This window comes from Kryptolebias marmoratus, linkage group LG22 (assembly GCF_001649575.2).
Source record: "Kryptolebias marmoratus isolate JLee-2015 linkage group LG22, ASM164957v2, whole genome shotgun sequence".
NCBI classification, from domain to species: domain Eukaryota; kingdom Metazoa; phylum Chordata; class Actinopteri; order Cyprinodontiformes; family Rivulidae; genus Kryptolebias; species Kryptolebias marmoratus.
The window spans coordinates 10,408,791-10,431,694 of NC_051451.1; the positions used below are offsets into that span (position 1 = coordinate 10,408,791).

Genomic DNA, 22,904 nt, shown 5'->3' on the forward strand with positions numbered 1-22,904 from the left:
ATCTGTAATAAAGCTCAACTCTATATTTAAATTCTTCGGTGTGCAACATTAAAACAGTCTGTCTGACTTACCGTTCAACATCCCAGATGCGAAGAGGCGAGAAGTTCTCACAGCATGCAGTACCAGTTACAAATGAGCTGCACACAGAGACAGAGAAGGGAAAAGGCAGATAAAGCACAAGTGTCTTAAGGAAAGAAGTAGCAAAGATATGTTGTATGCTTTTTACTTATGTATTTATAATGATATCAGTGAAAGACCAAAAAAATAAAGAAGAATAAACGGATAAACGGAAAAAAGCCATGTTATAGTCGTGTAGTTACAAAACAGACAAAGGCTTCTGGTTTCCCAACTGCAACATGACCTACGATATGTACATCAAGCAGTTTTTGACTAACCACCCGAGAACAAAAACATTATATTTCAAATGCCACTACAGTCAAAATTTCATTTGAAGTTGCCAAAAGAAGTTTGCATTCACTCATTGTGGGGGAAGAACATCAAATTAAGTTTTGGGAGGCTTTCAGTGATTTATTTAAACAGGTCTTAGTCCAGGGTGGAATGATTATACAAGATGCAAGCTCAATGATTTTTAAAAACAAGAACTGGTTTGAATTTAATGAGAATATTCCCAAATTCACATAGAGTCAAAATTATACAATCATATCAATAAATCATACACATACATTCACCTAAATCCTTTAAAATTGGTGTTGAAGAGTCTAGGATGCCTAGAATCTTGTAATGTCTTTGAACTTCTTGTGTAAAACATTTGACTGACTGCAGGTGGTTTTAAATTAATGGGACATTTAGCCAATGATGAGTGTATATAAACCTCTCACCACAGCTTGACTTTCAAAAGCTCAAAACAACAACTCATTTAAAACCTTTCTGACTGGAGACAATTTCCATAATGTTTAATATAATACATATAATAAACCTTTTTTCAAATCCAAGAAATTTGCTTTGCAATTAACTATTTTATGCAGCAACCGCTAACAGTGTGCAAAAGCAAAATATATGAACAAGAGATTAATTGACAAAATAAAGCGTAGGTTTATTAACATCAGCTGCTATAACTATCTTGTGTTCACTGAATGTTGATATTTTATATTTTATATGAAAGTGGAAAGATGAGAACAAAACAGATAAGTGTCTATCTGATAAAATAAGACAAACTACTCTTCTGTCAGAAGATAAAGGTTCGTAACCAGTGATGCTAATTAAATATTTACATGGAGAAAAGATAGGGAGAACCTGTACGTTTCGGTCTCCCTCCCTCTCTTGCTCTCATGCACACTCTCTCTCACACACACACACACACACACACATACCCTTGTCATAGCCTCTATTCATGACACATTGTTTTCTGGTCGAAGAAAAGAGAAGAAAACTACAACACTTGTGATCCTTTGATTGGAGTGGCAGTTTGGAATTAGCAGCCTAGGTATGCACGATGAATGAGATGCATGTGGAGCGGTGGTAGAGGGGTGAAAGGAGAGGGGAGGAGAGCTGTGAGAGAGGACTGACGGGGTGTGTTTGGGTGTTAGAAGCTATGTAGAGGGTGGGGTGGTGACCAGGGGTGCTGGTGGTAGGGGAGCTTCTGTTGGGCTGGGCCTGATTCTCAGGACTTAGTGCCCTCCTACGGGGTTGACAGACAGGAGGGAAGTCCCGCTTTTTCCACTTGGTAAGGTAGTTACTGACAAATGCTGCAGCCTGAAAGAAAATACCACCGATGGATGTGCAGAGAAAAGAAATAAAGACCCAACAAAAGGTCGCCATTCAATAATATAAATGTTTAAACACATGAACGCTAAAAACTACACCTCACATTCAAAGTTAAATAAAGTATGTTGAGCTTATGAAGATGACTCAACGGTTCAGAGAGCAAACTTTACAAAAAGGCAAAGAAAGTGTTTTAATCTTCCCTCATAGACAACAATGCCATGATTATATATGTGTAAGATGACCACCCCTTCATTGAATCTAAACATGACAGTGGTAGAGGGCTCCGAGTTCCCAAGAGACTCTTGGAACTGCAATATTCTCTAGTAGAGTCTTCCAAGGCAAATTGGCAAAGAAAACTGGGTTTCAATAAGTCTTTATAATTATTTAAAAGAAGGTTTTCAGTTATCCACATTAACAAGAGAAACAGGACTCCTACCCATGACCCAGACTTTTTGGAAAAGGCATTTTGGTGCATCTATGGGCTTCCAGGACATAAAGGGTCAATAATTAAATTCATAACAAAGTCATAAGATCTTGGACCCTTGGATAAAGAAAGGAGCTAAGCTGCTAAGTGATTCCTACTTGGTGGTAAGTTAGATCTGTCAGCGAGGAAAGGTGCTGGACAGATGTCAAACCATCTAGTGACATCAAAACACATTCAGCAAAGTGTTTTTTTTTTTGGGGGGGGGGGGGTATTCCAATGGAAGTAGGGAATCTGAGCGGACTGTGCTCTGGACTACAGCTGTACAAACCTGTGGATGTTAGTTGATTGGTTCAAGTCCCGCTGATAAATACAAAAGACAGCGGTAGAGATCTGATGTAAAATGGGACTTCCAGTCTGTCTCAAATACATTGGGGCAAATTGTCAGAAACCTCAGGTGGTGGAAGTGGAGTTTTGACAAAAGTGTTTGCAGTGTCGCAGTCATGAAACAACAGACCAGATCTTCACCTCTGAAAGCATATTTGAGGGCTAATGGAAATCTGTCCAATCAGTCGTCATTAGTTTTGTTGACTTTAGAAGGTTTACAACCATCTCCCTCGTGTTGTCTTGAGGGGGTTCAGTAGGAGTAGGTGGTTATTGGGCCTCTTGCTTTGAGTTACTTGGTTGTTGTACAACCAGAAGAAGAGCTTGGTTTGATATGGCAGTTTTAATACAGGAGCACTTCCCTAAAAAAAAAAAAAAAAATCACACCAATTATAAAAAAAAAATCAAACGAAATATGACTAAACGTATTCAAACAATTCTGAAGAAATGTTGTCAATTTTTATTATTAATAATTACAATCCCAAATCAGAAAAAGTTGAAATGAAGAGAAAACAAACAAACAAAAACCTTTAATTTAATTAACTTCATTTTCAAAGAACAGAAATGGATAGAATATGTCAATAAAATCATCAATTGTTCAAAAAAATAGCAAAAAGGAAAGTCTACCTTCTTTCAGTTCTAAGGTTTTTGTTCAGGACATAATAAAATGATCCGGTGTTTCTTTTTTTATATATATAATCTCAAATCTTTCTACATTAGAGTTGTATTTAACAAAAAAAACAATACAATCTCCAATTTTTTCAGTGTAGTTGCTCCACTTTCATGTAATGATTGTGATGAGGTAATGAGTTTTAGCTCACAGCCCATTTAAATGTTTCTGAGTATTCAAAACAGGTAACAAATGAATAAATGTTAAAATATTTCACAACTGCAATGACTTTTAAATGTGAAATTCAGTTTAAATAGATCAGTTGTAATAAACTGTTGCAGCTACAGTTCACTAACAATAAGAAGTTGACCTATAGATGAAAAGTTTAGTTGGTATTATATGTGTGTAATGTTAACGTGAATAATGAACATTGGGATGGTTGTGTGTGTGTTGAGGGAATGGGTCAGTGAGGTGGTAGGACGGCACAGGGCTGTGATGGTGGGGGGCAAGGACATCTAAGCAAGGCACTGAGGCAGCTGTCAGGCCCGTTAGGCAGAGCAGCCCATTGGCAGGCCCCCGTAATTAGTGTTGGGTAAACTCATTTAAGGCCCAAATGGGTCGGGCAGGGACAGGACCAGTATGTGCTGTGGATGACCTCTAACCCTGCTGACACAAGATACAATAGGGTTATGGTCACACTCGCTCTCTGGACCCTATTACTCTCCATTACTCACATTACTCACCCCTCACTTGGCCGCAGCACTGCTAGAGGAAGGCTGGGGGACACCATCCATACAATAAAAGCAGAACTGCCCCCCTCTTCTCTTCTAGCTCCCTTCTCACCCCTCTGAAGTGCCAACCAGGCCTGATCTTGGGTTGAAGTTTGCACTGATATTATAGCTGCTAAGGTCAGAGCCTCTCTCGCCTAATGTGGGACAGGTGTCCCCCCTAAACACACACCCACTCAGAGTTGTATCTCTAACCAAACAGCCAAACAGAGTCACCCTACGCTAACCCCACCGATGCCCTCCTCCCCCCTCGCTCCACCTCTCATCATTAGCAGCGTGCTGGGTCTCTGCTGCAGTTTGGGTAACCTCATCAGCTGGCTGTATTATCTAACGGTCTGTGTGACAAGAGAAATAAAAACTCTGTGAGTCCTCTGTGGGAACCAGACACATACACAGACAAAAAACACAAAAGTGCAAATCACAGATCCACGGAAACAAATACAGACAGATGCTTGGAAATATACTCTCATTTGTACAAATTCAAGCAACTAAATTGATGGCAACAATAACGCGAGCACCTCTGCTGAGAGTTGAGTCCATCAGTGTTAGCACACTGTTAGCTCCAAATCACTATGCTGACTGCACCACACCAACATACTGCTACTTTGTGAACTATTTTCTGATCCTAGCTCAGTAGACTACACTAACTTCTGTTATAAGTCAGACACCCTGAGTATAATCTTTACACACACACTACAGAAGATTATACTGCTTTTGAAACATCAATCTGAAGACTGAATTCTTGAGCAACTCTCCAATGTCTAATAGTAGCAGAAATAATACACAGTAACTAAAGTTATCTACATTTCTGGGCAAATTAGTGGTATTTATGAATGACAACAGTGGTTTGAACATCTCCAAGTGTGATTTTACTGGCATTTCGTTGTACAAAAACCGTGCTTGTTAAAATGAACTACTGAGGAGATGACAGCTCAATTTTAGTCCTTTTAGACTTAAGGTGTAACACTACCAATCACAGCATCCTCTTGCATCAACTAGAGCACAAGTGGGCAACATTTTTTTCCAGAGGACCATTTTGATCTGGTGATTGGGGTTGAATGGGCACAAAATGAATTTAAACACAAATACAGTATGATACCTGCATCTGTCATACACATAACATTATATTGTCTGCAAAAATACACAAAAAAGGTTACTGTCTTTCACAGTACAACATAGACACTTTTTTCATTTTTGTAGATCATTTCATGCTTTGTATGAATATTCTTTTTGGTAGATACTGTATGTTGGAAGTCCCTTTTAAAGCTTTTTGTTTGTTCATTTTTTGAGTTTAAGCATTGATGCCATACTTAGTCACAATACTCAAGTTTTGTTTTTTTGAATGAGGATTTTGAGAGCCAGTTTGAGATGGTACTAATGATTAGGCTCTGAATTCATTTTGCTCACTCTCTCAAACAGAACCTGTATTGACAAGTATATCCTCACTGCTGGTATACAATGGTGTGGATCAGTCCATGCCCTCCTCTTGTTCTCCATTTCCAAACATCCTCTTGTCCAACTCATTCAGAAAGATAGAACCATTTCTCTGCTGATAACACTCAGCTAAACATGCTTGTGCCTACAGATCTCAATGGCCTTGGTGATCTTATACCTCGTTTTTTTCTGACATTAAATCCTTGACAGCCCAAAATTTTCTCAAACTCAGTGACAATAAATCAGAGGGTTATTTGGCTGGTCCCTTGAAATTCTTGCAGTCTTGATGGCTCCAGTCTTGACGGTCTGTTAAGTAATATTACCCAAGCTGCAAAAATCTAGGAATAATCTTTGATTTCAAACTCAATTTTGATGTCCAAGTCAAAACTGCTGTTCAGGCTTGATTTTCCAGCTTAAGGCTATATGGAAATAAAAGTACTCTCTTTAAACATCTGACCAACAAGTTATGCACACTTTTGTCTAATCTCACCTTGACTACTGTAATGTACAAATATCACCTCCAGCTGGTTGAAAATGCTGCAGTTAGACTCAAAAATGTGACTAAAAGGCATGAAAACATTGCCTCCTTATGCTGGCTCCTTGTTAGAATCCATAATGATTTTAAAATTATACTTTGCTCTTTTAAAGACTAAAAGGACCTTGCCTTTAAATACATCAGACATTCTGATGCCGTCCTGACCACTGACATCTGTAGAAAGCACCCTGACAATTTTTTCTGTCTCAGTTCATGCCAAACGGAGATTAGGCTTTCTCTATTAGAGCCCAAATTTTATGGAAGTCTTTGCTTATAGACATATAATTCATCAAACCTCTTAGTAAAAGCTTTTGGTAATGTTGGAAATGAACTGATGTGGTGAAACTCACATTATTCTTTCTTGTAAAACAATTTCTGTCTTTGTTGTTAAAATAAATACTTTAAAAAATTATTAATAATTAGGAACGTAACGGTCTGTATAAATCATAGTTTGGTATGTAACTCAATTCTTGGGTCACTGTATTAAATGGGTTAGGAATGAAACAAATACTGGTTTGTTTTCTTTTTTTTTCCTAAACAGACAATAACCTTCCCAAAAGTAGACACTGAAAAACAAATTATCTCTGCTAGTAGGTAGCAGCCCATAAACTGCAAGATGTTATTTGCCAACTGTTACCTTCACTATAGAATAACAATTAAAAAATATAACTACTTAAATATAACCAAACAGTGAGTGAAAAGCCAAAGAAATGACTGAAAATGAAGGAAAAACACTCTATTGGCTGAACTGTATGTGAACTGTCCAACAGCAGGTTGTTTTATGTAACTTATTGACGTCTATTTAAATAAACTATTTTATCCATTTTAACAGCTTTTTAATGAAGGACATATGCATTTATACTTATGCATATGAGCCCAAATAATGCTTAGACTAAATAATTAAACTTTACTCCTGAAATTATTAGTTAAATCTAATTAACTATTAAATTCTACACAAACTTAAATAGTGATGCTTAAATAGTTCTGTGTCTGGGGAACCAGACACAGTCTTAGCTGCTCCTACTAGTCCTATCATAAGAGAAAATATGAAGCCTTTCGCCTTAAGGTCTGTTACAAAAAATGCAAAAAAACATTTGACAGTCTAATCATGAAAGCAAAGGGCTGCACAAAACTAGAATTGAAAATCACCATCTTGATTGTCACACATGTGATCTGAGTTTTAATAAATGACGATGCCTCGTACTTCCTGGTTGAAGCTTATATTTTAAAGCTGATCTGTGGCATTACAGCCACTTCAGCTTGATGCGCCCTACATGTTTTAGAGGCGTTAATTGGTTCCAATGATGCACCGCATTGGCTTTAGCATTGTGGCGCACCAGCACAGAGCAGCACCATCTGAAGCTTCTTTTAGAGCGTTATACTGACCCAGAGTTTGGCTTATATTGTTCACAAGTAACATGAATGAAGAGGATCATTTCGTCCAGCTGAGGGAGTAAAAAGAACAATATCCATCACTGTCTGTGGTTACAAGTCAAACACGTCTGCATCTGTGGAACAAGTTTCCACTCAGTCTGGAGAGACAGTCAGAAGGCGGAAAGAGTTTTCAGCTCAGGAGGAACAATATAACACGCTGTTAGTGCTCCTTGAAATCTCAACCATGACGACAGGCTGCTGTTCTCAGATAAGAAGCTTTAACTGCTGCTGTTGGCCGAGTCTCCACAAATCAAAAGCTCTATTTATTGATCTTATTCATTAATATTTAATTATAGGTTTTTATCCATCACCTTTATAGTAAGAAAATATTAGAGGTTTAAATTAAAGAGGTGGGTATTTTCTATTATTTAAAACTCAGTTTAACATTTGAATGACCAATTTAGACAGAGTGCAAGTTTTTTTTGTCCATTTTCTTTATAAAAGAGAATTGTTGTGAGAATGGTAATCTGAATTCACATAAATAAAAATCCTGATTATCATTATAGCAAGAATAATACAGCCCTAGAGTTCACCTCTTAAACTCATAAAAAAGGTTCAAATGTGAAAGTGAAACATTAACAGTGTTTATTCACACTTTCTAAAAGAATGGGGCATCAGTGTGTTAAACTTGGCTGAGATAGAACTTTTAACACAAGTGACAAATTCATTTAACTTATGCCTCTTATAATAATTGACTTGACTTTTGTTTAAATTAAATTAGAGGCATAATCTGTTAGAAGAACATAATCCAAAATAAAATGAAGTTGGTATTTATGTTAGCCCCTGGCCCTCAGACCAATTACACATGAATGCAAGAGAACAGCCAACATCTCTTCTCTGGGAATGTGAAGGCATTTGGCTCTGGACTCCAGGGGCGGTTTAGCTTTGCCCCGTCACCCCGTGCCCCCACCTCCCATCAGAAAAAGGATTGTTAATTTGTTGCGCTTGACCCCGGGCTTTGTGCCTGATGTGTATCTAGTTTGTAAAAAGTGCTTTTATCTGGTTTCTAAATATGTCTGGGCTCACAGGGTTATGATGCTTTTATATTGGTCAGGGAGGGAGACAATGGCCAAAGGGTACAAGTGCTGACCCCCAATCTCCCCACGCACTCCCCTCTCCCTGCTTCACTCCCAGCCTTCTCTCCTTTGCTTCATCCAGCCCTTTACACACCGATATGCATGGCCAAACGTTAGCATGCACACAAACATGCACTTTCTCTCTCACGGATTCACACCGTTATGCAAAGACACACACACGCACACACAGACACACGCACATGCTTGGACCCTGTTGTCCCATCTCCACCCCCTGTGGTCCTTTTGGCTTCTGTTTGTGTCTTCTGTGTGTAGGGTCACCAGGACATTCCTCAGTCGGCCCCTTGGCTCTGTTCATCCAGCTGGAACAGACTGAGATCCAACACAATCGTCCACACCAACCGCACAACCGTGCTTCTTTGAAATTACAATACAAATAATCTGCAACAGCAGCATTTGCCACAACAACAACAAAAAAAGGTGCTATTAACGTGATAAAGATTTTATTTGTTTTATTCCGAGCAGAGTTTCGACAGTTTTCCGGCACACACACCAGATCTTCCAGAAAATGAATCACTCTGAGTTACTCTGCTACAAGTATGACCATCTTTAGATGTTGGCAAAATTTGTTCACAATTATAAAAATACTGAGGCCCACATTAAGACAGAAGAAGTCCAAAATGGATCAAGACACAAAATATAATCAAGTCTAGTGTTTTGGTTCAGTGTCTTGCCTAAGCACAATGGTATGATGAAATTTGAACTTTGTACTCACATTTTGATTCTGACTTTGGAACTAAATATTGTCCATGGGGCTCCATCTACACATAATTAAAGAGACGAATAAGCATTTGATCCCCTGCCTTTAGTAAATTAAAATTGTATAGTAGTTTCATTTAAATGGAGAGACAGAATATCAACTAAAAATTTATCAATGACACTTCTGATCTTGACTAATTTTGTGTACAAAATGGTTAACAAATCCTTACTTCCATTCCAAATTCTCCACCAACTTGTGCAAAACCAGCTATCAAAAGATGTAAAGGGCAGGTAGATCTGCACAAAACTGGATTAAACAACAGGACCATCTGCAAGCTTAATGAGAAGGTGTTGGTGTGATTATTCAAAAATGGAAGAAATATAAAATGACCATCGGTCACCCTCAGTCTGAAGCTCCATGCAGGATCTTGTCTCATGGGTTGAGGATGATCATGGCAAAGGTGAGGGATCAGCCCACAACTACACCTGTTATGGAGCTTGTCAATAATCCGAAGGCAGTTTGGGCCACAGTCACCAAGCACACCATTGGTAACACACTACACTGTCATGGGCTGAAAGATTGTAGTGCCTGCAAGGTCCCCCTGCTCCAGAAGGCACATCAGACCTGTTTTAGGTTTGCCAGTGAACATCTAAATCAGGGGTGGGCAATCCTGGTCCTCGAGGGCCAATATCCTGCAGGCTTTACTTGTTTCTCTGCTCCAACACACCTGATTTGAATCAATAGGTGATTAAGAGGCTTCTGCAGAACATGAAGAGGTCATTTAATCATGAATCAGGTGTGTTGGAGCAGGGAAACAAGTAAAACATGCAGGATGGTGGCCCTCAAGGACCAGGATTGTGCACCCCTGATCTAAATGATGCAGAAATGACTTAGGAAAAATTGTTGTGGACAGATGAGATCAAAACTAAGTTCTTTGGGATTAACTCAACCTGCAGTGTGTGGAGGGGGAAAAATGTGGAGAACACAATCCCTATAGTCAAGCTCAGAGGTGGAAACGCTATGCTTTGTTGCTGTTTTTTCTGCTAAAGGTACAGGACAACTTCACCACATAGAGGGGCAAACAGATGGGGATATGTACCAAAAAAAAAAGTCTTGGTCGAGAGTCTTTTTCCCTCAACTAGAAAACTAAAGATGGGTTGTGGATGGGTCTTCAAAAATGGCAATGGCCCAAAACATACCACTAAGAGGGCAAAGAAGTGGGTAAAAATAAGATCATTAAGGTCATAAAGTGGCCAAGCCAGTCTTCAGACCTCATTCCTGTGGAAAATCTGTGGAGTTAACTGAAGCTTTGAGATGCCAAGCAGCAGCCAAGATACCTAAAAGATTTAGAGTGTTTCTGTAAAGAGGAGTGGTCAAAAACCCCACCTGAGATGTGGGCAAACCTGGTGACCAACTACAATAAAGGTCTTACTGAAGAGCTGCCAACAAAGGTTCCTCCACAAAGCGTTAAGTCCTATTTGGCTAAGAGATCAAATACTTATTTCACTCAATGACATACAGATCAACTAGTACTTTTATGCAATTTGGGTTTTTAATTATTTTGTATTTGATATTTTGTCCTTTCTTATAAATGCTATTCTTTTAACTGGGGCATAAGAACAAAAACTATCAAAGATACCAAGGCCTCATAAACCAGTTGACAAATCACAATCCACTATATTTTTGATGGCATTTTTAGTTGAGGTCACTGAAAAGGAGGTCTCAGTGATGTGTTTGTGTTTGTGTGTGTGTGTGTGTGTGTAGGTGTGTGTGTGTGTGTGTGTGTGTGTGCGTGTGTGTGTGTGGGTGTGCATGCGTGTGTGTACATGGTCTAGATCAACAAGGAGCGCGACTGACAAGTTTTAAATTGGGATCCACCAGGAGCAGAGCTTCAGTGATCACAGACTTTTTTTTTTCTTTTTTCCCCTTTCTCAAAATGTGGTGGGAGTGACGCTCATTAGGATAATGTGATGTATGAATAACACTGCCGTCAGTTCCCAACACACACTCCCACGCTGTAAAAGCTGCAGAGTGTTCAGTGCGCACATACTTTGGATGCTGGATTGTTGAAAATGATTTAAGATGTAAAATCATGCTCCGGTAAATCAACACATCTAATAAATGGAAGTGATCTATTAATAAATGCCACATGTACTTTGAAAACCAAGCATCCAAAATCTTTTATTTCTTTGCATATAAAATATAACATGATTATAAAATAAGTACAATGAAAAACCTATATATATATATATTTTCTTTTCACAAAAATGTATTTGTTGGTAATTGAATGCTATATTGAAAAAAAAGACATCAAACCTTCTCTGTGAAGATTTGCTGGTTTTCTCCCTGTGAACTGATTGTTTCTGAGCTTTGGATTATAATAAATCAACACAGGATCTATAGATGTAGAGATATGATTCTGGGAAATTGTGATTGTGACATAATTTCTTTTTATAACATTCTGTTATATAAATAAGCTGAACCAGATACCCTTTACAGGTAGTGTTTTAAACTGGTATAGATTTTAACATAAACCATATAGAACAGGTGTATAATTTTATTATCGAACTTCAAATATTATAAAGTGCATTACAAAGATTAGTTAAATTAACTGATAATTGTTAAAAGTCCTGAGAACAGCTGGGTGAAGACTTTCCTACACTGAAATGGATATTTTTTAAGAAACGTAAAAAAAAATATTGCTATGAAAATCTGAGTTTCCATACATCCAAGGTCATAGTCACTGTAAAAAAAAATTGTTAAAAGAGGCAATAATGTTACTTTTACATCCTGTTCACTTCTGCCTGTGATTACAGCCAAGAATGATTTTATACTGTATTTTATATTATTTCATTTTTTATTCAAGTTCTTCATCAGAACTTGGTTTTAATTTTTACTTTAATGAAATGTTCTTTCTTTGAGCATCTGTAGTTTAAAATTTTTACCCCCTGTATGCTTCTATTGTTTTTTGCACTTTGTTTTAAAAGAATTGTGATAGTTTGCTCTTATGAAGCGTTCAGGCATCTATTACCACAACACCAATGATAAAATATATCAGCAATGATTTTATAAAAGCAACTACTGCTCTTCAGTATGGGAGGGATAATACGGCTATTTCAAAATCAGTCAATCTATAATTAGAAAGATTATTCAAACACAGAAGACATTCATGACAGAATAATTAGAAAAAAAGGAAAGACTGAAGAAGTATGGCTTCTTTAGAAAAGTTGCCAGGAGAAAACCTCTTCTCCCTGAAAAGAATATCACAGCTCTACTTTGGTTAGAAAAGCTACATTATATGTTTGTCTGAGGGGACAAAAAAAAACTTTCCAAACTTTGTATAACAAATAACTAAATATAAACAACAACTCAAATTAATCCAATTCGAAAGATTAAACAAATAGTTCTGATCTATTAAAGTGCGGTTCTATGTTGCAGATAGCTCTTTAAATGACCTCAGTTAGGAGAAATAGGGTTAAAGTCTGACTAAATGGATGAACTAAAATCTGGTCCAAAGTACATTTCTACCATCTGAAAACAACACCAAACTTAAAAGTTTGATAGTGATTCATTCAAATGTTACTTTGTAAACCTTTACACCGCCAACAATTTCGGATTACATGGTTTTTCCAGCAAAATATTATGTTTCTGCCAGAAGTGCTGTAGCTGCTATTTGCATACGGTGTTCAACTTGTGCCAAAACAAACATGAGGATCTACAACTGCTTTACCGGATCGGTCGGGGCCCGGGTTAACAACCACCACCTCATGTGCTGTTAACCAGCAGGGTGCCTGTGGAACTTGGACTTGGAGGCGGATGATCCGATGTGGTGGGAGCAGCCGAAAGGCGAAGAAAAAAGAAGTAATTCATTCAGAATCGTGGTTAGCTCATCTGTCCCGGACAGAAATAAACTCAATTTCTTCAAATAGAGCCTGTTAAAATATTTACAAAGTATTTGATGTTATGGGTTTATAACTTTAAAAAATCTACTTGAAAAGCTCTGAAATATGGCGTTAATTTTTGTCACTTTGTAGTGACTTGCAACACTGATCAGGTGCAATCATTCAGATAAATCAACCCATCCCAGTAGTACAGGACATTTTGACACGGACTACAATAGCTGCTTGTCCTCCTCTTCATTTAACCCAAAATCAACTTTCATTCAGAATTTCATCAAAAACAGACATGTCTTCCCTGTTAAGCAAAAGCCCAGAGAACACCTGTACGAGGCAAACATGTAATGAGAGGTGTTTTTGTGCTCTGTGCTTGTTAGTGGTGTGGTTGAGCACGGATATTTATGTGCGCTAGATGTTCCTCTCATTGTGTTTATGTGTGTGGTAAGTGTGGGGCATCTGCAAGGTGTGTCTCTCTCTCTCTGTCTGGGGGGAATGTCTGCCTGTAGTGCGTGTCTACATGAAGCTATCTGTGTGCATAAGGAATGTAAGCTGTGAGTGTGTGAGAATGTGTGTGTAATGAGGGGGTTCAGAGGGAGCTGTGATTATTCTCGCCTCCTGTGGTGCAGGTCCTCTGGCTCTGTGGGCCCCAGGGAAAGCGCCCTGTATTTAGTGTGTGGGAACACACATTCTGCCCCCTTATCGCTGCATTGTTGCAGCCTCGCTCTTTTCTTCTCTTTTTTTAACTAATTGAATTCTTGACTCCTGAGCCACAGGGACTGCTCGGGAGAGACCAAAGAGAAAGACATGAATTTCAGGCTTTTTTCTTGCGGTTGAGTGGGGCAGAGCGGTGGGGGTGACACAGGAGTGTGTGAGGTTGGGTGGTGGCGGCGGCGGCGGCGGCGGTAGTGGGAGTGCAGTCGGAGAGAGGTGGCTCAGGCTGGCTGGGTGGCTACAGTGGCGTCATCCTGTACTTACAAGAGGTCAAAGGTCTTCCTCCCCTGGTGGTTGTGAGAACGTACTGAATCGGGAACGGTTTATCCAACAATCTTTTTCTCCTTTTGGAAACTTTCAAAGGCACTTTTGGTCCATGTGACATCTTTGTAGTTGTGCTTAAGGAACTCTAGACAAAACAATTACAACCTCTTTGCCTGATATCACCTTCAGGTTAACTTCTCTCTTCACTGTCTTCTGCCCATCCTCCTCCTCTACTCTTGTGGCAGCGTACTGTTCCTCCAAAAGCCTATTACAGCTATGGCCATTACAGCTATACATAAGGACATCAGACATGTCTAGCAGAAAAATGGAACAGAGGAATGTGCAGGTAGCACAGGTTTCATGCCTCTTTATATGAATGACAATCTACGGCAAATGACAAGGCTTTCATACCAAAAAGGGATCTCAATAGTTCTTCCTTACAGGACTCGCATTACTCACTCATGTAGTTTCATTTTAGCGGAGAGAGACAATATCAAACCACAACCCAGGCAGGTTCCCATAGATATCAATCAATCAATCAATCAATCAATCAATCAATCAATCCATGTCTTTACCTCAGTCAGAACAAATGAGTAACGTGGTTTTATTGGGGTAAAAACCCTCCAAGATAAATATTTTTTCTAAAGTAAATTTAAGAACAAACTTTCCTAACGTCATTATGAGATTACATGGATTTTATCATCTGACACAAGTTAAAAATTCTGAAAATAGGTGAAAGAAAAATGATCAAATTAGCTGGTGAACACATTGTTAAAAAAAATGAATTACTTTAAATTGCAGGCATGGTACAGTATCAGAGACTAAATAAAGCAGATTCATAAATGCTACTTATTTGTATTAGGTCTAAATGTTTCAAGTTGAACTTAAATAAAGTGAACAATCGTCCCTCCTTTACCGTCATTTCCATGCAGCAGTCACTGAGCGAGAGGCGGGGGACACCTTGGACAGGTCACAAGTCCATCACAGGGACACAGAGACAAATGACACAACCAATGTTCTCACTCACACCTAATGACAATTATCAATTAAGCTCTAAATATTTTCCAGTTTAATAGGAATATAAGCTAAAAATGTTCAAAATGTATTTATTTGAAGAAAAGCCTGATGTAATTCATTATAATTAACTAATTATAAAAATAATATTTTTATTAGATAGTTAATGTGAATGTAAGCATGAATGTGGTTTATTTGGGTAAATGTAAATAGATGTATTTATGTATACAAAGGTGTCTGATCAATGGAGCAGATGCAGCAGACTTTTTAAAGTGGAGGTACTTGTGATTTTGCTCCCCCATTCTTTTTTTTTTTTTACCTAAAAACACGTTATCACTCCCTGCAATCAGGCGAAAGCATGTAGTTTTTATGAGTTCTAGTTTTTTATTCTTAGTTAAAAAAAATTATATTGAAAAGAATCCCTCCCCCAGCTTTGAGTTGGTTCAGCCCAACCTTGGCCACGCCGGCGGTGACTCACTATTCAGACAGACAGCGTTCAGCCGTGGAGATAAGAATAAAAGAAACCATCGTTTTTTTTAAAGCTTTAAAACTGTGCTGGATTATTTTCTGTCAGAATAGAGTAGGATTATTGAGATCAGGCTATCTAGGAGCGAAAGCTACCCATAAGTTTATAAAAAGTGGTAAAATAAACCAATTTATGTTGAACTAATTGACCTCAACCCAGAACTGTTATGGGTTTGTAGTTGTTTATTTCAAATTTAGGTAAATCATGGCATATTGCCACAATTTGTTTATTTAAAAAAAAAAAAAAAAAACTAAAAAAGCTGTACCCTTGAGAGTATTTAAACCCAGGTCTCCAACATTAAAGTAATTTGAAATATCTATTAAACAATATAATCATTCACCATTGTTGCTTGCCCTTATGTACAATTATATCCACAAAATTAAGGCACCTATGTACATAAATATATATATATTTATGCAGATATGTATGTGTAAGTGGATACATCTGTATATATTTATATATTTTTTGAATACAGACAAATACTTGATATCAAAGTGAGAAAACTGGCTTTCCAATGAAAAAAGAACCAAAGCTAATGAGAGATCTTTGATGTCCACAGAAGATGAACACCTGAGGTAGGCAGCTGAGAGCTGAGCTCAAAGTCAGTCTGGTGTAAAAACATTCTGTCAGCCGTGATCCAATAAGAGAGCTGTTCTGAAGCTTCACACCTGCAGTCGCCTAGCTCACACTCCGACCTGTTTGGTCTTGTTAAAACGAGAGAAATGTCTACGAGAAGCATGCTGGTCAAGCATTACCCAATCACCTGTCGCACTTCCAACTGCCTGGGCACGTACACCCCAGGCACGCGGAACTGTGAGGAAGAGAAAGAAGTGGAGCCGACAGAGAACTGCATGCAAACGTTAAATTACTGATTACCAGTTTATGTAATACATTTAGACGATAAATGGTTAATGGAATTGACTATATTATTACAGAGCTTTTTCTGAACTTCAAAGATCTGAACTCTAAGAGCTTTTACAACACATTGACTACCTCCAAAATCTAATCAATTGTTGTCGGGTTTTTTTTTTGTGACAACCCTAACATGTCTTGAGAATTTCATCAAAACCTGTTCATTAATTCTTAAGTAGTCTTGCTAACAGACGCAGACCAAACCAACCAACCAACTAACCAACACTATTGAAAACATAACCTCCTTGGTGGAGCTAAAAAGGTCAATTCTTTATAAATGTGGAACAATGCATAACTTTCATTAGCCTAAATCTTGGTATACATGCCCACTTTCTGCAGTCTTTTTAACGTGAACTCATTAGGTGGGTGCAGAAGGTGTGCAGAAGTTACACCAATGTGAAATACAATATGAATCTGAGAGGGGGGGGGACGATGATAATGTCTATACTCGCTGATGTGTTCAGTTTCTTTTTCATTGCAGCAGGGAACATGGTTGCCGATGGCTTTCGAGGTTTAGCCTTGGCATTTCAGCGCGGCCACAGTTATTCCTGTTAGACCTTGAGATAATACCAGGTGGAACAGTAGATGTGCAGGGTGGAAAAAGACGTGGGATGAAGTTGTTGCCTGTGGCAGATGGGGTGGTAAGTCTTTACCTTATCAGGTCACTTTTCCACATGCTGTTTGCCAATTAATTGTATAACCATTTTTTTGACCATTTTTAGAACTTGCAGTTAAATTTGGGATGGCTCAATGCAGATATTTAAACTAAGTAAATTTTAAATACCAATTACTGTTTGGGCATGTGCAATGAACATCTTCAGTTTGAATGTATTCAATGTAACTGTACTATAATGGAGGGAAATCATCACCATAATTGAAATTATCTTCAAATAAAGTCATGGAAGTATATTTTCTTTTTTTGACCATGCCTCCTTGCTTACACAGATTTTATTCAAAAGTTCTATTTACTATTGTTCAAATACTTATTTGCTTTAGGACAAAGTGCAAGCTGTAAAGGGAAAACATCTGGGGAGAAAAAGCCTATTATCGTTTAATCTGCTTTAAAGAATAAGTAATTTGGTTTGTAATTTGGTAATTTGGTTTTCAATAGGTCCATCACTGAGTTGACACCGTGTTTCCAAAAGAGTTTTAATTAACCAGACCGCTGGTCAATGACAGGTAGGGAGAAGGTTTCCATTATAAGGAGGCACTGGGCTGAGGCACAGTCTGCTATTTTAGCCACCTGAAGAAAAGAAAAATTAATGATGTGGGTAATTTGCCCGTTGCTCTCTGATCTGAGAGACTCTTTGAGGCCTGAGCTGCCCAGATAGGCCCACATGCATTTGTGTTGATATACTGGATTTCTTCTCAGCTAATGTGGAAAAGTTAGAATTTCAGGCTAAAATTCAGGACTATTACTGCAACTGGGTTAGGGATTCTAGTTAAGAAATGAGACTTAAATTTCTTGAGATCTTAAGTAAAATAGGTACTTGTGGATAAAACAAAGAGATTTACTGTTCTCGTCCAAGTTTGAGTAAATAAAGCAAAATAAAATAAAACTGGAACTGCTCAACATGTACGTATTTGCATTTCATACTGTAAATAGTAAACACTAATAAAAACATCTGTAAAGCACTTTTTAACTTTGATTGTACAATGTTTCCCATGCACCCACACACCATTCATGGTAACCCAAAACATTTAAGATGATTAATCAAAAACCTATGTGAGTTGTGTCGAATTACCCCTATTAAGTTACTATGATCGCATTATGTTTCTATTAATTGTAAACTCTATGGATGTGAGGATTATTAATTCAAAAAGATACACAAACACAAGGACTCAAGTGCATTGGTAGAGCAGCTGTAAATAAAAGCAATTTGGAATGAAATTTAGATAAATCCTTTTTTTCTTTGTTTTTATAATTCCTGCAGTGTAGAAGTATTTTTTCGGTAGTGACTCCTACTGTTTATTGGGAGAACTGCAGCAAGTGCAACAAACACTATGAAACAGGTGACACATTTATGACATAGTGCAAATTGTCATGTTGATCAACTAAAATGACTGGAAAAAAAACCCCTAAAGTGTCACCTTTGTGCTGAAAGGGACTAAAAGATGAACAACTGCATATAAATTGACTTTTTTCCTTATTTGTAAGCAATTACACAAACACCTTTTTGTGAAAGGTTAACTTATTTTTACTGTTCACAGGAAATACACTGTTGTTCAAGCCCGAGTACCCAAAGATTGTGAAGTGCACCTACAGCCAGGAAGTTTTTTTTTATTTTGCACCATGTCTCATTATTTTGTGAACTGTGAGTTTTAAAAGTCTACTGATATTGTGAAAAAAAGACCTTATAATAAATAATCATTTTTATTAGATTAATAAATAATTAGTCTCATCAAATTAGATGCTCTCTCTTATGCCTCATCCTAATGTATTGCTTTGAATCACATTTTACTGACTCAAAAATCACACTAAATGGCACTGAACTTCAAATAGTACCACAACCTTGTACTTAGTGTTTGCTATTGCGTTTACAGCGGTTGCCATTTATTACCAATAGGGTGTAAAACAATCACCAGTTGGCATCCATGCACCAGCAACCCTTTATGCACTAATAATAATAATAATAATAATAATAATAATAATAATAATAATAATAATAATAATAATAATAATAATAATAATAATAGCTTACAAACTTTCCACAGAACAGCACTTCAAAAGATGCAAACTATTATTTTACCACCTGCACTTTACTAATCCTGTATCTACGGCAAGAAGGTAGATGGGAAACCCCAGGATGGGTGACGTTTCCACGCTGCAGCCAGTTGAACAACCACCTGCCTCTTTGCTGCAGAAGCAGGTGTTGAAATGGAGGATACTGTTACAGTGCACAGCATCCATCTGGGAGTAAACATGGCTGAGAAATCAAAAGGAATTCTACACCGCCACAGCAAAAAAACAGCTCTTTCATGTCCTGTTTCCCTCATTGCCTTTGTAGATGTTTCACTTTTATTGCTGGTTACTGTAAATGATGGCAGTGAGCTGGGAATCCTTTTTCACCCAGTTCTACATGACTTAAAAGCTGTGTGAGCAAAAATACCCATTTGGTAACCACTGCACTCTAAAAACTTCCAATCTTTTAGAGGGGGGGCAAAGACATCCCATGTTCATTACAGAGATCTAAAATATTAACATCTCTTAATGATGCAACATGTCCCTAATGCAAAAAATGACACCAGTTTGAAACTAATCATAGTAATGAATGCTAAAGATGACGTTCAAGAAAATGAAACTAGCATTTCTTGGGGGAAAGCACTTTGGTCGCCAACTTTCACCACCCAAGCCACATTTGGACGAAGCTTCTAATAATCGGAACTAAAACCAAAGTTACTGGGTGTAAAGAATCAAGTTGATAAATGTTGAACAACAGTTACTTTCACAACTGACGTAGAGAAGATGTGTAACAAGTGTTACATGGAACGGCAAAGCTCAGAAGCCTGTGCTGTGATCAAACTGTGTTATGACTAAACTTGATCCAACATATCATAATATATATTTACTATTGTTACAATCTGTGTCTGCACCACATATAGTGATATTCATAGTGAGGAGTATCAGTCTACATGAAGTTACGCTGTCCAGATTAATTCTGTAATGTTAACCTGATGCTGAGGCATAAGTCTGATTTTTTGAGTTATCGATCGCAGCCACATTTGTCGTGGTTATGAAAAAGCTGGAGGATGACTCAGAGAAAGTCCTTACCTCAGCGTGGGACTAATAGCAACAGACCACACTCTGTCAAACATGGCAATTGTTGCTCTAGGAGAGCTGGAAGTCAAGGTCCAAATCTAGAAAAACAAAAGGTAAAATTTAAAGCAACATTTGCTTAAAGAGCATCTCATTACAATCATGGTTAATAATTTGGGGCTTTTAATAATTAATTTCAACAGTTGTTTTTCCAAGGTGAAATTATTATACAACCCTAATGTGTTTTAAAAGCAAGAACTGGGTGCAAGAGTCTGAATTTATTGTAGATATTCTAGATTTTCAATGAATCTAAACTTTTATTTTAACTTTCATTTCCATTTTCGAATGAAATCGAAAGGGATACAATCAATTCAAACCTGTGGGTCCAGTTTGCTTTTAAAACACGTTGAAGTTTGTTGTATAATCATTTCACCCTGAAAAAAGAAAGGTTCAAATCCATCATTAAAAGCCCCACATTCACATGACATTAATGTAGAGTTCAACTATGTTTCCCGATTCTCAGGTTTTATTTATTAGCACATGAAAAATATAATCTGATCCCCACAATAAAATGAGACAAAACAATAAAATGGATAATTGATACAGACAGAGTTTACTTTCTTTGTGCTTTGAGGATTTGTTGCAAAATGCTCAAAAGAAAGTCAGTTGTACCTATGTTCAGATAACCGTACAGGTGTTCTTACCCGGGCTGTTCGGTCTCTTGATCCACTGATGATGAGTCCATCTTTAGAGTCCAGGCAATTAACCTCCTGACTATGACCTGACAACCCCCACGACACGTCACTTCTTCTACTGTGGACCAGGATCCTGCCATCACTAACACAAAGGAGAGAGATTGTTTGGGCTTGTTATCTTTGCTGCTTAAAATTCCATGATGATGTAAGCGCCACAGAAAAGAACTGCAATAAGTATAATAATGTTGCTCTTTTGTTATGTTCTTTCTGACTTTTTTGTATTTGCTCCCAAATTCATACATTACTTTGTTTTCTGAAGTCTTTCATATAACAAAAAGCATCAGGTAAAATGTGATTATTCCAAAACTAAAATTGAGTGTCTGCACAAACGGAGCTTATCTTTTCCTGTTTAAAAGAGGTTCTGTTAGCAGGATCATTAGACCGTCTCCTGTAATGACCTAAGAATAATAAAATTTGTTCAACCATTTGACTAATTTCTTGTTAGATAAATGAACATATTTGTTTTCAACACATTTTAAAAGATTTCACAAGAACAGATTTAATTTCCACTGATAAGATATTTTGTGTGTGAAGCCTCAGAAAACAACTTATCCAAAGAGATACGAGGGATTCAGTCATAACAGAAGGACCTTTTACACAGAGCAGTTGCTGGAAAGACAACTGGAGGTCAGAGGTCATAAAAGAAGTGGTTCCTACATGCTACAACTATAACTTGTTGAAAGCCCCTGGGAAAATATATAAAGTATTATACAACAGTCTTCTATATATTTTGTTTCCAAGGAAAGAAAGTGGAGGGTACACAACTGAATAAAATGACCACAACCAGCCCACTGAAGCAGGTAATTGTGTTAGTATGGTCAAGAATGATTAGAGTACATTTCCAAGTCATGTGACATTGTGGTAGCTATATCCATCTTTGATAAACTGTCAAGAGAAAAAGAAAGTCCATCCTTACTCAATTGTAGGTTTTTACAAATCAGGACATAAAAAAACAATCTGATTTTTACCAGATTCTAAAATTATTCAGATCAAACCTCAAGTGTAAAAAACACACAACAGATTTACAGCACATAATTATTTATTAAACAAAACTGAAGCCAAAATGAAAATGCTGTGTGGGGCAAAAACTATGTTCACTCCATGATTCAGCAGCAACAGTTGCTTCTCTGAGGTCATTGCTGCTGTCTTTCCGCCCTGACATTGTGTGTTAACAGACCTGTATGCTCCATAACAGAAAACTGTCAAAACACCTGCTTTAACAGAGGTGATAAGGTAGACGTTGACTAACTTTTCAAGTTCATTTGATCAGCAGCACCAGGCTGCAACTTTCCCTCTTAAACCTTATAAAAATAGCAAGGGTGGATTTAATTTTTCACTGATTTTCTTTATTATTACTATTATTATTATGGCTTTGTTGATTAAATTATGACATGGTGGAATCTGCTGTATTTTTGTACACTTGAAGTTAGATTTTATTCATTTCAGAATCTGGTAAAGATCAAATCTTTTTAATATGTTCTGATACATAAAACCCTAGAGTTGGAAGAGGGTGTACTTTATTTTCCTCCATGACTGTCCAGCCTGTTCTAATAAACAATAGCTGCCTCCAAATAATATATCGTAATGTTAGGATTTTTACAATTTGATACACAGTGTATTAATTAATTTATGTTGTTCCTGTTAAATATCAAAAATAAATAAATACATAATTTGTGTGAGAGCTACCTTCCTCCGCTGATCACATGCGAGTCTGTGAGAACAAAGCGACAAACATCCCCTTCGTGGCCTGAGTAGATTTCAAATGGGTTTCGCTGAAGCCTCCTGGAGTCTCGGTGCAGATGATACGCTCCAATCTGAGCAGCCTGACACAAATAGAGTACATCCACATCCAGCTGCAACCACGGCAACAACCTGAAACCAAGACAGGTAAAGAAAACAAATAAACAAAGAAGAAGGAAATTCGTGCTTGGTTTAATAAACTAT

At 37.5% G+C, this 22,904-nt stretch overlaps 1 protein-coding gene across 1 annotated transcript in view; it reads right to left on the bottom strand.

Annotated features, from left to right (window-relative positions):
* Positions 1-22,904, bottom strand: part of fbxw4 (F-box and WD repeat domain containing 4) — a 38,188-nt gene that overhangs the window by 11,887 nt on the left and 3,397 nt on the right. Inside the window, exons 3-6 of the mRNA XM_017421659.3 lie at positions 22,647-22,832; positions 20,910-21,042; positions 20,221-20,306; positions 72-137 (exon numbers count right to left, since the gene is read on the bottom strand). Coding sequence (XP_017277148.2) covers positions 72-137; positions 20,221-20,306; positions 20,910-21,042; positions 22,647-22,832 — 471 coding nt within the window. The remainder of the gene's footprint in view (positions 1-71; positions 138-20,220; positions 20,307-20,909; positions 21,043-22,646; positions 22,833-22,904) is intronic.